Here is a 16,083-nt window from a genome sequence, read left to right as displayed (position 1 = left end):
TAGTCAAAACTCTAAGAGTTCCCCACATTTCCTCAATAATTATTTGTCATTTTAGTGCAATTGTTACCATACAGGAGCTATGAAAAGTTATTTGTGTGTAAAAAATGTATGTATTGTCATTTCTTGGTTCTTATTCTTCTAGTATGGATGTTGATGTTTTTAGACTCAAGATGTCTAACAAGTTTTTAGTTGTTGATATTTGTAAGTACATTACATTTGTTTCCCCCATAGATATAGATGAATGTCGGTTCAGTCCATCTGTATGTGGCCCAGATTCCAACTGCACAAATGAAATAGGAAGTTACAATTGCTCATGTTTGGATGGATTCACTGCAACAAACTCAAATCTCCCCATCAGCATCAATAACACATGTAGAGGTACTGTTAACATTCAGATTTGTTTACTCTAACCTTTAATTATTAGCTAGAGTTTATCCTTGTGATTTTTACTTTGAATCACATTTTTGTAAATAAATCAGTCTGTTGCAAAGATGCCAAAGAATGAGTGATCTGAACTGTTATTTTCCTCTGAACTTCATTTTACTAAAGATGTGAATGAATGTGTCGAGAGATCAGACGTCTGTGGTCCAAACTCAATCTGCACCAACACTGTTGGGAGTTACAATTGCTCGTGCAAGAGTGGATATAATGTGACAGACCCAAACCTCCCTATATACAGCAATAACACATGTAAAGGTATGATTTATAGAAAAAGCTTATATTCCAAATTCATTACAAAGATTCTGAGTAATTTGAGTGGATAAATAATGTTTGTTAGTTTCTTTCTGTTGCACACGCTGCTGTTCAAAATCCTTATTTTCTGGCCATTTGTGTTTAAAGATGTTAATATTGTACTTTCTCCATCCATATTCTTCTTATATGCCTATAGTTATGTTAGTGTATTACTTGGTGAGATGCCACTTGTTTTTCATCTTTTATGTCTTTATATGTGTATGTATTAAAACAAATGACAATTATTTTCCCACTCTAGATATAGATGAATGTCGTTTCAGTCCTTCTATATGCGGTCCAAATTCCAACTGCACAAATGAAATAGGAAGTTACAATTGCTCATGTTTGGATGGATTCACTGCAACAAACTCAAATCTCACCATCAGCATCAATAACACATGTAGAGGTACAGTTAATATTCAGATTTGATTACTCTAACCTTAAATTATTAGCTAGAGTTTTTCTTTGTGATTTTTATTTTGGATAACATTTTTGTAAATAATTAATCTGTTGCAAAGATGCCAAAGAATGAGTGATCCGAACTGTTATTTTCCTCTGAACTTTTTTTTTACTAAAGATGTGAATGAATGTGTCGAGAGATCAGAGGTCTGTGGTCCAAACTCAATCTGCAACAACGCTGTTGGGAGTTACAATTGCTCCTGCAAGAGTGGATATAACGTGTCAGACCCAAACCTCCCTATAAACAGCAATAACACATGCAAATGATTGATAGAAAAAGCTCATAGTATACATGTGAAAAATTACATTCTATTCCACTCTAAGCTGAGTGGGGGCTCTGGGCATTAACTGTAATAACTCCGTGTTGCAAGCACCAATCCGGTTCGTTTTTTTTTTTTTAATATAGACTGTACTCACAAAGGTATAACGATCATGATAAACTTAAAAATTCGCCAGAGTTGTCCTTTAAGGACATCTTTAACACCTTCTGTTGACTTTTAAGTTGACTTTTATTGTTGATTAGTTCACCCAAAAATGAAAACGTCTCGGTTACGTATGTAACCCTAGTTCCCTGAGGAGTGAACGGAGACGTAACGTCAGTGACTGATGAATGGGGGTTTCGCTTAGAAGCCTATCAACTTTGAGATCTAGAAAACGGCCAATAGCAGTGCCAATGCCATGGGCATACGATATTTGCATGCGTGATTCCGCCTTCCCCTGTGGGTATATAAGGAAGTAGCTGGCATGTTTGCATTATGTTTACCTACTGAGGAGCCAAGCTGAGCTCCCGTTCAGCGGTACAGCGGATATGGCATACGGACGTGATATCTCCGTTCCCTCCTCAGGGAACGAGGGTTAAATACATAACCGAGACGTTCCCTTTCATTCAGTCACTCCGAGTAACGTCAGTGACTGATGAATAGAGGGTCCCAATTTAACCCTCTGGTGCTTTTCTGTCATTTCTGACCGAAAAACGTTGTTTTAAAATTCTAAAAATCACAGCTTCATTGGAATGATATGAAACTTGGTGACTTTTTTAGCATTAGGTATGTAAACACAAAAAAAACTGGGATCAAGAGTCGAGCATGCTAATTGGTCGTAAAAAATAAATAAAAGCAGCATTCATTGTCTTTGGTCATAAATGACTGACCATAGGATATGAACGGGAAATCGGCAAAAACACAAAAATTCTCTGAATATTTGTGTGTACAATCTACAAATCGGCTAGCTTAGAAATCTAGACGCACCCTAGCGGCAGCAAATTTAATCTGCCCGCAAGTGTCGTTTAGGAACTCTCAATACCCTTCTGAGCTGTATTCCTCTCAATCTGGACGGGCCAATCACATTGTGTATAGAGTCGGTGCGCAGGGCCATAATAACGACGGGCGAGTTGCGTTTGCATGCTTCTAGTAAACACAGAAACTGGCGAACGGCGGCGGTCTTTCGAATTTTCGGGAGGAGGCTGGGGCAACTGTGCCGGCGGCGCTTTGGGTGCAGCAGTGGGCCGCTAGGGCAGTATATGTTTGATGGCCTGAGTCTGCTTCTGGGCGGCCGAGAACTGTTGAGCGAAGCTCTCGACCGTGCCACCGAATAGCCCAGCCTGGGATATGGGGGCGTTGAGGAAACGTGTTCAGTCGGTGTCCCGCATATCTGCCAGGTTGAGCCACAGGTGTCCCCCTGGACCACAGCTGTGGATATCACACAACCCATGGAGCGTGTGGTAACCTTCGTCGCCCGGAGGGTGAGGTCGGTCGCGGCACGCAACTCATCTCTGAGCTCTGGGTCGGCCCCACCCTTGTGCATGTCGCACAGCAACTTGGCCTGGTAGGCCTGGAGGGTTGCCATGGCATGCAAAGAAGCAGCGGCCTGCCCCACAGCTCTGTAGGATTTCGCCACCATTGAAGATGAGAATCTACAGGCTTTGGATCTTAGGATCGCTACGCCAGGAGGAGGCGCTCTGGGGACACAGTCGCATCGCCACAGAACGCTCCACCAGGGGAATCCCAGTGTACCCTTTAGCTGCCACCCCATCAAGGGCAGAGAAGGCGGAAGAGGTTGTCAAACGCTCGCAAGAGGACAGCTGGGCCCTCCATGAGTGCGCAATCTCTTCATGCACTTCTGGGAAGAAAGGAATTAGGGGCATGGCAGGACGGCTGTCCTGAAGTGGTGCACCCAAAATTCAATCCAGCCGTGAGTGCTCAGGTCGGGGCGGAGGGTTCCACTCCAACTCAAGCGTCGTGGCTGCCCGGACAAGCATGGCTGTCAACTGAGTCTGACTCGGGCAATGCTGGCACATCCGAGGATGGCAGCACAGCCGAATCATCATCCTCAGAGGACTCTAGCCCACCATGCGATGCGGCGACCAACATCTCGTTGTCCTCTGGAGCACCGAACGAAACCCGTGGGGCAGCCGAAGCCGCGGGCTCCATCACAACGCTTGCAGGTACCGGTGCACTAGAGCGGGGTGTTGGCCGAGGCATGAGAGTTGGAGCTGTATTCCACACCATCACCCTCAGGTCACCCTGGCCACCAGCCGAAGTGACGCTTGCATGTCAGATAGGGGTGTGGCAGAGGGGACTCTCGCTGCTGCACGGAGCTCATTGAGTCTCGACCGCAACACAGAGATGGCCATATTCCCGCAGTGGGAACACGACTCATCCACAAGCACTGCCTGAGCGTGCTGAAAGCCCAAACACGTCAGGCAGTGATTGTGCCCATCAGAAGGTGGCAGAGACCGACCGCACCCAGAAGCACACGGGCGAGACATCCCTTAAAAGGACGTGCCACGTGTGAACTCTTTTTGTGAGAGGATAACCTCGCAGTCAATGCCGAAGCGCCCAGGGACCACACACCAACTGGATACCGTATCGTCAGACCAGCAGGCAGGAAGTATGCGATCGCTGGAACGCACCGTTGACACCAACACCGACTGGAAGGTCTTGTCATCTCAAAGAACTGACAGATAATTCAGAAGGCTTTTGGAGTGAAGAGGTATGTAACTCTTGGCTCCAAAGCAGAAACATAATGCGAACATGCCAGCTACTTCCTTATATACCCACGTGGGTAGGTGGAATCACGCATGCAAATCTCGCATGCCCATGGCATTGACACTGCCATTGGGTGTTTTCTAGATCTCGAAGTTGATAGGCTTCTAAGCGAAAAACCCCCATTCGTCAGTCACTGATGTTACTCGGAATGACTGAATGAAAGGGAACTGTAATTACTCACCCTCATGTCGTTTCAAACCTGTAAGACCTTCGTTCATCTTCTAAACACAAATTAAGATATTTTTTTATGAAATCCTAGAGGTTTCTGAACCATCCATAGGCAGCAATGTCATTCAGTCATTGCAACTTTCAAGGCCCAGAAAGGTAGTAAAGACATTTACTACCGTAGTTCAACCATGATGCGGTTCATGTGAGCACTACAATGCATTTGTATTAATGCAGCTTTAAAGTGTGTGTAATATGTAACACATAATAGAACCTTTTAAAAAGTTGTATCATACTGCACGAAGGGATGATGAGTCCAGGCAGTGAGTATTGGGAAATGAGTTAGTGAGGGAGTGAGTGAGTGTAGTTGGGAGTAGAGTGACCTCTAGTAGAAATCACAGGCACTCTCACTATTGATTGTAACACAAGTGAAGTATCTATTTATTGTTTTAGTTTTCTAACCATTTATTTACGTTGTTCAGATGTCTGTATTGTTTATAGAATCATTTCTCTTTTGTTTTGATTGATTGTTTTTGGTGTTATCATCACTAGCACTACCAACACCAACGACAACTACAACTACTACAACATCTACACCTACTACGACAACATCAGGTATGTACTGTTAAAAATAATGATATACCAAACAATGTATTTGACTGACAACACACATATTACTTTTTTAACAGTTTTTAGAAGTTAAGTTTAAAGGTCCCGTTCTTCTCGCGTTTTCGAAGCTTTGATTATGTTTACAGTGTGCAATATAACATGGGTTCATGTTTCGCGTGTAAAAAAACACAGTTTTTTTTACACAATTTACTTATCTGTACACCGCTGTTTTCTCTGTCCTAAAAACGGCCTGATGATTTCCTTGTTCTATGAAGTCCCTCCTTCAGTAATAAGTAACGAGTACTGATTAGGCCAGCGCTTCCCGTGTTGTGATTGGACAGCAGCTTAGTGCACTTTGCCTGGAAAGGTCCCACCTCTTACCATAACGGGGAGATGCAAGCGCTTAATGCGCACCCCCTATTTTGTGTATTCTTGTGGCCGGAGGGTTAGTCAACAAACAAACTGTTCCAGTGATGTCATTCCTGAAGGAAGTGCAGGGGTGTAGTCCAAACCGACCGTTCGCTGTAGGCTTTGAAAGGGAACTTCTGTTAAATAAAATATCTCGCTTGGCATTGAACTTTGAGTTTTATAATTTTACAGGTATTATTTATGCTCTAACAGCAACATTACACACTAACTAAAGTTTGAAAGATGGAATCGCGAAGATCGGGACCTTTAATAATGATAGCTTTAAATTCAGCCAAAATGACCAAGTTGTTTTTGTTTTTAACTTTGCATTTTTAATGGATGGCTTTGTGCAATTCAAGATATTGCTTAAATGCAAAAAAAATGTTTTACATATTCAGAAATGTTCAGATGTTCATTGTTACTTGGATCATTTCTATTTTGTTTTGATTGATTGTTTTTGGTTTCATTATCACTAGCACCAACAACTACCACAACACCACTATGTACTGTAAAAAAAACAAAAAAAACAAAAAAAAAAACAGATAAAAAACAGATATACCACACAATGTATTTGATGACAACACACATAATATAACTTTAATTAGAAGTTTTAAGTTTAAGAATGATAGCATAATTTCAGTGACCAATCCTATCTCTAATGAAGTGAAGTACCTATTTGTTATTGTTTTTTTGATAGATGGCTTTGTGCAATTCAAGAAATTGCCTAAATGCAAACTTTAAAAAACACTGATTTATTGTTAGCATGTTCAGAAATGTTCAGATGCTCTTTGTTCATTGGATAATTTCTCTTTTTGATTCATTGTTTTGGGTTTAATTGCCACTAGCACCACCAATACTTACAACTACTTCACGACCAATACCTGTAACTACTTCACCAACATCAGGTATGTACCATATAAAACTAATTACCAGACAATAAATATAATGACAAAACATATAACAAATGTTTTTACAATTATTAAAATGTCATTGATAGCTTCATATATTGATAGCAGTCCTGTCAACTCTTTAAAGTGAAGGTCTAATTTTGCATAGAATTCAGTTTAAAGCAGTTTTTTTTAATGTAAATTTGCTTACTGACTAGTGAATACAATAAAAGTCAGTTTTATAGTTACTGACATTATTTTTACCTTGCTGGTTGTCATAAATATGGTGAATTAACAGAAAAATCCACATGACTGAAATAGATGAATAAATGCACTTATTTTTTGTTGTTGTTGTTGTTGGTTTTAGTTCGTAAATGGTCAATGACAATAAATCAAGATTTTGATACCAGCCTCAACGACCCCAGTAGTAATAAGTTCAAACGTTATGCTGATAAAATTAAGTCAGAGGTGAGTATTTAAAATGTTACATATTAAATATATTGATTGTTTATGCGTAGTTAAAAAAGAAAAGGACATTTAACCCAAAAAATGCATCATTTACTCACCCTCATGTTGTTTCAAACCTGTATGAGTTTCTTTCTTCTGCTGAACACAAAACAAGATATTTTAAAGAATATGTGTGGTAACCAGACAGTTGAAGGTAGCCATTGACTTCCATTGTATTTTTTAATTTTTATTTTCCTACTATAGAAGTCAATATCCACCAGCAAGTTTGATTACCCATATTTTTCAAAATATCCTATTTTGTGATTAGCAGAAGAAATAAACTCATTCAGGTTTGGAACAACTTGAGGACGAGTAAAGGATACAATGTTCCATGTCAAATGTCAAAATAGACATTTTCTGAGGATATATGATTAATTGTCAAGCTAAATCACATTAGATATATAATTCATAAAAATGATATATCTCTGGTTCTTGTAATTTCATTTTGAAAACTATATTGTTTATTTCAGTTTTACCATAGGTCTAGCATACTTACTAATCTACACTGGTTTTTAACAGATTGATACAAGTTACAAAAATGTGCCTTCCTACGTTAGTGGTTCACTAACCGTGACTCGCTTCAGGTAATGTCTATGATCTGAACATTCACTCCAAAATTTCCATTTGAGTTTTTGCCTCATGTTAAAACAGCATTTTCTCAATTGTTGTGTTTTTTTGTGTTGCTTCATAGGCCTGGTAGCATTATAGCAGACTTTGAATTTCAAGTAAAAACCAACAGCCTCAGCAACCCCAACGGCAATGACTTTTCATCAGCAAACTTAAATGTTTTTAAAGCTCTCGAGAATACAGAAATCCCTTTAGCTCTGAATGCTTTTTCTGAAAGTGGTAAGGGTTGCCATCGTCTAATTCTAAACATTTTAAACATATTCATATTCTCCTTCATGAAGCTGTATACATTTTTGCTTTCAGTACAAACAAACCTGTCAAATGCTGAAAAATGGTATCCCTTTCAAAAAATGGAGCTGAGATGTACTCGCCCAGAGTCTGTTCAGGGTGCAATGACATGGAGAGTGAATGACCAAGATCCTACACTTTACACAGATAGATACTTCATTTCACCTGACAGTACAACTCTAACTGTGAACAATGCTACCGAGAGAGACAATGGTGAGTCACACATAATTTATCTTTGTCCTTATTTATCTTTGTCCTCTCTATCAGTGATATCTTACATGACTGACTGATCTTGTCTTGTTTCACAAAAGAGGGCACCACAATTGTATTTAGGTATGCTTATAAAAAAAAAAATTCTCATGTCCAGGCCTGCACTGACCATCGGGAGCATTTGTTATTTTCTTTTTTATTATTTAAATTATATATAATTGCCTTTTTAATTATATATAATTGACCCAATGTACTAAAGTGATCTTTTTTTTTTTTGGCCTTCGACAATTAATCAATAATAAATCATGAAACGGTTAGTCTTGACTGGCAACTCTACGTTTCGTTCATGTGCGCTCTGTGCGTCTGCTAAGTGGTTTCGAGTGATTAATGTGAGGGACTCGAAGAAACTGAGGAAGCAGTCAGGTGGAGCATTGAGGGAAAATTAAAAAAAAAAACTAAATGTAGCAAAATGACGGGCCTCTGCAGGACTTCAAATGCAGGTCAATTTCCCCTGTAAATATGCTACAGTGGTTAAGTAAGGGATAATGTACACCCAGCCGGTTGTTATTGCAGAATAAGCCCTGGCAGAGTGATCAGGAGTCTTGCATCACTCTGAAAGGGCTCATTCTGCGATAACAACTGGCTGGGTGTATATTATCCTGCTTGTTACAAGGCTTGTCTCAAGTAAATTAGACACAAAATATTGTCTTACGCAAAGCTTCTGCGAAGAAAAACAGTTCCAACCTGCTTTAAGCCTTTATCTATTGCTGAAGATTTGTTTTTACTTTATGTTGAAATGAATGCTGAAAGGGTTAGTTCACCCAAAAATGAAAATTAACCTATGATTTACTCACCCTCAAGTCATCCTGGGTGGATATGACATTCTTCTTTTTGATGAATATAATCAGTTTTTAAAAAAAAGTCGTGGCTAGCATAAATCTAAACACGGCTCCTATGGGTTAACAGAGGCCTTCTGAATCGAATCCAATCAATGCAATTGTGTAAGAAAAATATTCATATTTAAAATTTTATAAAGTAAACCTTATAAATCTTCCATTGTAACCCATGGCGATTACGTTTTTTACAGCCATCACAAGATGGCGCCAGACAGTCAACAACAGCGTTAAGCATATAGGGTGACTTTAGGTTGAATGGGACACTTTTTCAAGTCTCATCTCAATGGCAAACAATCTCCCAATCAACCTGAATTCACCCTAAGTAGTACCGGTCAAGATAACACATATTATCCAGATGAGCAGTGTGTTATTCATTTTGGTGGTTGTTATCTAGGAATAACATACTGCTGGAATGCGTGATTGACCAATCAGAATCAAGTATTCCACAGAGCCGTGTAATAAGATAAAATCACAACAACACATTGTCCTAATGTGATACTTTAAATGAACAAATTTAAGATTTTTTTTAAATGATGGCCTTACCCTTACAAAAACTATGGTTCTCCTTTCTCTGTGGTTTCAAATAATTTTGTGGATGTATGGGATGGCCTGGATAGGTGTGAGATTACCCGGCCTGAAGTCCGGCCCAGCTCATGTCATTCCAAACAAATGACTTTCTTCTATGCAGCACAAAATTATAAATGTTAATGCGGTGGTGATGGACAGGCTGACAGATGAGGTCAGACAGGAATCTCCATGGACTATGGTGTTTGCGGATGACATTGTGATCTGTAGTGAGAGCAGGGGCAGGTGGAGGAAAGTCTAGAGAGGTGGAAGTTTGCTCTGGAGAGAAGAGGAATGAAAGTTAGTTGCAGCAAGACAGAATACATGTGTGTGAATGAGAGGGAACCAAGTGGAACAGTGAGGTTACAGGGAGAAGAGGTAAAGAAGGTGCAGGATTTTAAGTACTTAGGGTCAACAGTCCAGAGCAATGGGGAGTGTGGAAAAGAGGTGAAGAAGCGTGTGCAGGCAGGTTGGAATGGGTGGAGAAAAGTGTCAGGCCTGTAGTGTGATAAAAGAGTACCAGCAAGAATAAAAGGATAGGTGTACAGGACGGTAGTGAGACCAGCGATGTTGTATGGTTTGGAGACAGTTGCACTGAGGAAAAGACAGGAGGAAGATCTAGAGGTAGCAGAGCTGAAGATGCTGAGGTTCTCTTTGGGAGTGATGAGGATGGATAGGATCAGGAATGAGTACATCAGAGATGTGAGATGTTTCGGAGACAAAGTTAGAGAGGCAGGTTGAGATGGTTTGGACATGTTTTAAGATGTTTGGACCTAAATTTAAGATGTTTAGTAAAGATCTTGCCGTCTACTTTCCACATCCACATACATTCAAATGGCGCCACATCCAGAACAGCCGTAGTAAGTGGACTGAAAAATCAGCCGGATTTTACGAAAATGTGTATAAATAGTACGAGTGTGCAATGTCTTGAATGTATACGGCAAAACTCATATTGGCGTGTGTATGCCAAGTTGTTTTTTGCGTGCATATGATACGCACTTTATTGCATATTATACATATGAACCCCCCACCCCACTACCCTAAACCTACCCAAGAGTGTGTCATACATACGCCATAAAGTGCGTATCATATGCACGCGAAAAACAGCATATCATATGCACGCCAAAATGAGTTTTGGGGTATATATTCCACGACATTGCACACTCATACTATTTATACGCATTTACATGTGATCGGGTTGGTTAAATCTCTATATAGGGAAGACTGAGCCTATAATATTAATTACCTGTCCAGTCACAGTACTCAGTTGATATTAATAAATCAGCCCTTCCCCTTGTACTGTTCATAAACTGATATCCTGTGTAGTTGCAGATGTGTTTGAGATGTGTTGTCACTTTTATACAGTTTCTGTTTAGTTGGAAAAATATAAAAACTGAAATGTCCACAATTTAACATCAGGCAATAGAAAGTTCACTTGAATTGCAATTAAAGTTTGATTAGTAATGTTATTTTTACTTAGATAGATGCATGAATATACACTTGGATATTAGTTTAAGGGGCAAATTTGGGCACCTTTATGCTGGGTGTACACAGAAAGATAATCGAGGTGATTTTGGGCCGATTTCTTCCCTTCCGACAATCGTAAGTGAAGTTCCGACTATTTTGATGGTTCTGCAGTTTATCTTGTCATATATTCCTGTGGTGTGAAGTGTGTTAAGAGTGATTGGAAACAAGATAGAAAGAAAGTTAGAGCCACCCCAAACTTGAACCGTACATTTTCAACATGTATTCAACAGAAATCCTGACACAAGGACACAAGCACTTATATATATTGTTATATGGAGATTAGCACGTGAAACAAAACAATATACCAAATCAGAAAGCAAGCTGCGATGGAAGACTCACCTCCAGCTTGCTGTAACCTAGTTTTTTGTTTTGTTTTTTTGTCTATGGCTGTAACATGTACATTTTATTTCATGTACATCTCCATGACTTTTTCTAAAGATTTCCCATTCCCCCTGCAAATTTCCTGTAAAAAGCATCCCATACACCAGGGGTGTCAAACTCAGTTCCTGGAGGGCCATAGCCCTGCAGAGTTTAGCTCCAACTCTGTTCCAACACACATACCTCTAGTTTTCAAATACGCCTGAAGGACTTGATTATCTGGATCAGGTGTGTTTAATTAGGGTTAAAGCTAAACTCTGCAGGGCGGTGGCCCTCCAAGAACTGAGTTTGACACCCCTGCCATAACTATAAGTGCAATTTCTTCTTGACGGTCGTTCGCCATGTCTGTTTTCTTGAAAGTCACGTTTGAGATGTTTTGGTGCGAGAGATTTCCTGTGTTCACAGGCAGGACTCTGTTATTGTGAATGGAATCTGTTCTTGTGTGGTGTGCTTTCATGATCATAATCGTGACACTCCACACACTAGACCAGAGGAAATCACAGTTAAATCTATGATTTCTTATCGTCATGTCTGTGGTTTCTCACACTTTAAACTCTTATAAGAGTTTAAAAATATTTTCATGCATTACCTGCTCAAAATAATGTCAGGTGTTAAAACCATTGTAGATTTTGTTGTTTTTGTTGTTGTTTGTTTTGTAGAAAGTAAACCAATAGAAAATTATTATTATTATTATTTGCTTTAGAAATGAATAACTTAAAAGTTACATATGTATGCAATTTTTTCACTTGCAGGTAAATACTCCTGTATTATCGAAAGGCCCTCATTACCTTATGTACAGTGGCAAACAATATTTCTTGAGCCACGTCCCAATATCCTGATGAATATGACGAAGAGAAAGATTCTGTGTAATGCCCAGACCATCCAAATATCTTGCTGTGAAGATAATTATGATGTTGTGTGGGACGAAATCAATGGGATGAATATTTCAAAAGGTTTGTACAGATATTTATATAATTATTATCAGTTGCACTGAGGAAAAAAACTCAATATTCTAAATATGTTCCAACTCTTGTATTTACCCATTTTATGCAATCAGATGGCAGCTGTCTCATATTAAAATATCAAATCCAGAGTGATAATTGTGGGGAAAAAACCTTTACATGTCGAACCAAGAACCAACCAGCGCTACAAACTTTCAGTTACAGCTGGAACAGTGTCACAGTTACCTTAGTCACAGGAGGTGAGGCAAAATTGTTCTTTACATAATTCAGAAGCAAGTTAATTTATCTGTTTCAGTTGTTTAAAACAAATAATCGATTTTTGCTGACTTACAGCATTTGACTGTAATGACTTCCATGGAGTTGGAAAAATTGATGAAACTGTAACAGGAGCCTGTGAAAAAGGCAAAGAAGGCACTATAATTTATAAGTGTTCCCTATCAAAAAAATGGGAAGAATTACAGAATGACTGTGTAGTTAAAGTAATCAAAGACCTTCAAAAGAAAGTTGAGGTAATCTATTGTTGTCTATTTAATAGTAAAACATAAAGAAAAAAACTATGATCCACTTTAAATATTTCTGAAATGTCTTGTTTTTTAATTGTAATTTAGGGTTTGGTTGTGGAGCAGATACCAGAGTTTGTGGCTCAGCTCAGTAATGCTACATTACAATATAATCAGGAGATAACACAGTCTCCTCTGACTGTCAAAACAATAGTTGGGATACTCGTAAGCATTGCTAGTCTCTCAAAAAAAATTACCATCAATAAGATTGTGATGGAGGTATGTATATTCAAGTGTGTGTTTGTTTTTTGTTTTCTTGGCGAATTGTGCGTTCCTCACAGAAGAAAAAAAGTGTGTTTTATAAAACTTGCTTGTATAAGATATTTGTTGTTGAATACAAATACCTGCTAACATGTGGGCAGTATTTTTCATTAGCAAAATATAATGCAAATATTTAGTCATATTTATGCATCATACATCATTTTCTGAAACAATCTTTTGATTCTCTTGAGTTATGTTTATAATTCATTTTAAAATCTGATAAATATTTATGCATTCTAAAATGTCTATTAAATTCTGGTTTTGAATAATATTTATCAGATGAAATACAATTGTTTCTACTAAGCATGAATTTATTTTACAGAATTTCCTTCAAACAGTGGACATCCTTGTATCAAATGAGACCAATAATTCATGGAAAAAACTGAATAAAAACAGCACATCAGATAACACCAGCATTAACCTTCTGGGCGCTGTTGAGAATATAAGTAAACGTCTCACAAATGACAATTTTGCTATTGATAGCACATCATCTCTTCAGTTAAACAGAACAATAGTAAATACATCATATAGTGGAATATCAAGCCTGCCAAACTCAAGTACTGAAATTCTGATACCACAGGTTTTTGGACCAACTGCCTTAACTGTTATAGTATTCACAAATCTCGACAAAGTCCTACCTACTAGAAATACTAGTAATAATGACAGCACAAAATCAGTTTCCATCATCAATGGAGATGTGGTAATTGTTAACGCTAACCAAACGCTTAGCAACATTTCTTTTGCCTTTGGCATTACTAATCAGTCTTTGGGAAATCCTCAGTGTGTCTTTTGGAACTTCAATCTTGACGCATGGGATTCCACTGGATGTAAAGTAAAGCTCTCAGTAAATACAACAGTTACGTGTGAATGCAACCACACAACCTCTTTTTCAATCCTAATGTCACCATTTCCCCTTGATAGCAAAGCCTTAGCCTATATAACTTACATTGGTGTTGCTATTTCATTGGCCAGTTTGATTTTATGCCTCATTATTGAGAGTATCGTATGGAAGTCAATAACTAGAAATGACACATCATACATGCGACATGTCTCTATAGTCAACATTGCCGTTTCCCTGCTGATCGCAAACATCTGTTTTATCATTGGAGCCGCAGTCGCAGAACCAGAGCAGCCAACATCAGTGGGTCGCTGCAGTCCAGCGGTTTTCTTCATGCACTTTTTTTACCTGGCTCTTTTCTTCTGGATGTTAATTTCAGCGCTGTTGCTCTTTTACCGGACAGTCATGGTCTTGTCCCAAATGTCAAGGGCCAAAATGATGGCCATCGCCTTCATAGTCGGTTATGGTGCGCCTTTGCTCATAGCGGTCATTACAGTTGCGTCGACAGCTGGACCACAAAATTATATCACGAAACAATCTGCTTGCTGGCTGAACTGGGATGAGTCTAAGGCCCTGCTGGCATTTGTGATTCCAGCTCTCACTATTGTAGCCATAAACCTTGTGGTTTTGATTGTGGTCCTGTGTAAGATGTTGAGGAGAGGAGTTGGTGCTGCAACTCAACCAGATGAGAAACATGCCCTGGTGGTCATTGCCCGATGTGTGGCCATATTGACTCCTATTTTTGGATTAACATGGGGATTTGGAATTGGAACAATGGTGTCCCGTGAATTAGGCATTCATGTGGTGTTTGCACTCCTCAATTCACTGCAGGTATCACTTTGTCTTTCTGTTTTTAATTTTATATTAAGGTTATATTTTGATTATTATATTATATTAAGGTTATACTTTTTATATGCTAACTTTAAAGCAATAATTGTAATGCAAATAATGCAGAAATTATTCTGTACTTAAAATAATTTATTTTAAAGCCTCACAAAAATGCAAAAAATATTTCTAATGTTGTTATAAGTATAACACTGAGCAGCATTACAACTTGTTTTACTCATAACATTTTCCTCATATATTTGTAAAACTTCTGCAGGGATTTTTTATTTTGGTGTTTGGAACGCTTTTAGACAGCAAGGTATGAAATAGTATTATTTTTTTATAGCTTTTTTTAACAATTTGACAAACCATTGTGTAAGTCACTGTGTTAATCTTTTTGTTAAAATGATCTTAGAGGTGTTCAGTTCTACTGCAGTGCTTTAACTCATTTTGTCACATATGATTACAGACCCGTGAGGCACTGGCAGGAAGGCTGTCACTAAGGAACTTCACCAGCTCTAACCGTACCAGGGTAAATGACAACAAAACAATGTGTCTGATCCATGAGTTCTTTCTAATGATTGATGTACTCAGTTCACAGCTGATATCTTAAATCTCTACATTACAGAGTACTAGTGCAGGACCATCATCTTCAAGTGGACCAGGTTTCTTTCAAAGGATGCGTAGGAGAAGAAGTATGTTTCACTATTAAAATGTATAGATTTTATATAAATAAATAATTTTAATTTTTTTTTAAAAAAAAATGTATCATTATTTGCAGATATGTACAACATAAATTCAGATATGTCTGCAGCGACATCTTCAAACATCTCCAGTGGCTCAGATACTGTTATGAATGCATAATCAACTACTTTATTAACTATCAGTCTACTTTATTAAATATTTTTCCAAACACTAAGTATATGTGATCTGTTACTAATTACTGGGAAAAAGTGTTTTTATGTTCTGAAATATCAATAAAAATGGCTAAAAGTCTACAGATCTAATGTTTAATTAAGGATACATTTTATTATAATGCTGAGATGCTTTTTTGCCATAAAAGCTATTATTTGCATGCTTGGATGCACTTTTATTTATAACAAAAATTATATCAATAATGTAGAGCTATATACTCAGCTAAAGGATAATTAGGAATACCTGTTCAATTTCTCATTAATGTAATTATCTAATTAACCAATCACATGGCAGTTGCTTCAATGCATTTAGGGGTGTGGTCCTTGTCAAGACAATCTCCTGAACTCCAAACTGAATGTCAGAATGGGAAAGAAAGGTGATTTAAGCAATTTTGAGCGTGGCATGGTTGTTGGTGCCA

At 38.3% G+C, this 16,083-nt stretch overlaps 1 protein-coding gene across 1 annotated transcript in view; it reads left to right on the top strand.

The window, feature by feature from the left end:
• The window catches only part of LOC137041044 (uncharacterized), a 55,895-nt gene extending 40,226 nt beyond the window's left edge, over nt 1–15,669 (top strand). The window contains exons 15-30 of the mRNA XM_067416969.1: nt 3,227–3,742; nt 4,956–5,018; nt 6,266–6,325; nt 6,675–6,775; nt 7,334–7,398; nt 7,506–7,660; nt 7,745–7,942; nt 12,057–12,257; nt 12,362–12,505; nt 12,600–12,775; nt 12,875–13,045; nt 13,410–14,756; nt 15,028–15,069; nt 15,220–15,282; nt 15,379–15,445; nt 15,532–15,669. Coding sequence (XP_067273070.1) covers nt 3,227–3,742; nt 4,956–5,018; nt 6,266–6,325; nt 6,675–6,775; nt 7,334–7,398; nt 7,506–7,660; nt 7,745–7,942; nt 12,057–12,257; nt 12,362–12,505; nt 12,600–12,775; nt 12,875–13,045; nt 13,410–14,756; nt 15,028–15,069; nt 15,220–15,282; nt 15,379–15,445; nt 15,532–15,614 — 3,452 coding nt within the window. The 3' untranslated portion in view covers nt 15,615–15,669. The remainder of the gene's footprint in view (nt 1–3,226; nt 3,743–4,955; nt 5,019–6,265; nt 6,326–6,674; nt 6,776–7,333; nt 7,399–7,505; nt 7,661–7,744; nt 7,943–12,056; nt 12,258–12,361; nt 12,506–12,599; nt 12,776–12,874; nt 13,046–13,409; nt 14,757–15,027; nt 15,070–15,219; nt 15,283–15,378; nt 15,446–15,531) is intronic.
• The last annotated feature ends 414 nt before the right edge of the window (nt 15,670–16,083 follow it).

Source organism: Pseudorasbora parva, chromosome 15 (genome assembly GCF_024679245.1).
Source record: "Pseudorasbora parva isolate DD20220531a chromosome 15, ASM2467924v1, whole genome shotgun sequence".
Taxonomy (NCBI): domain Eukaryota; kingdom Metazoa; phylum Chordata; class Actinopteri; order Cypriniformes; family Gobionidae; genus Pseudorasbora; species Pseudorasbora parva.
This window is presented reverse-complemented; position numbering and strand designations above follow the sequence as displayed.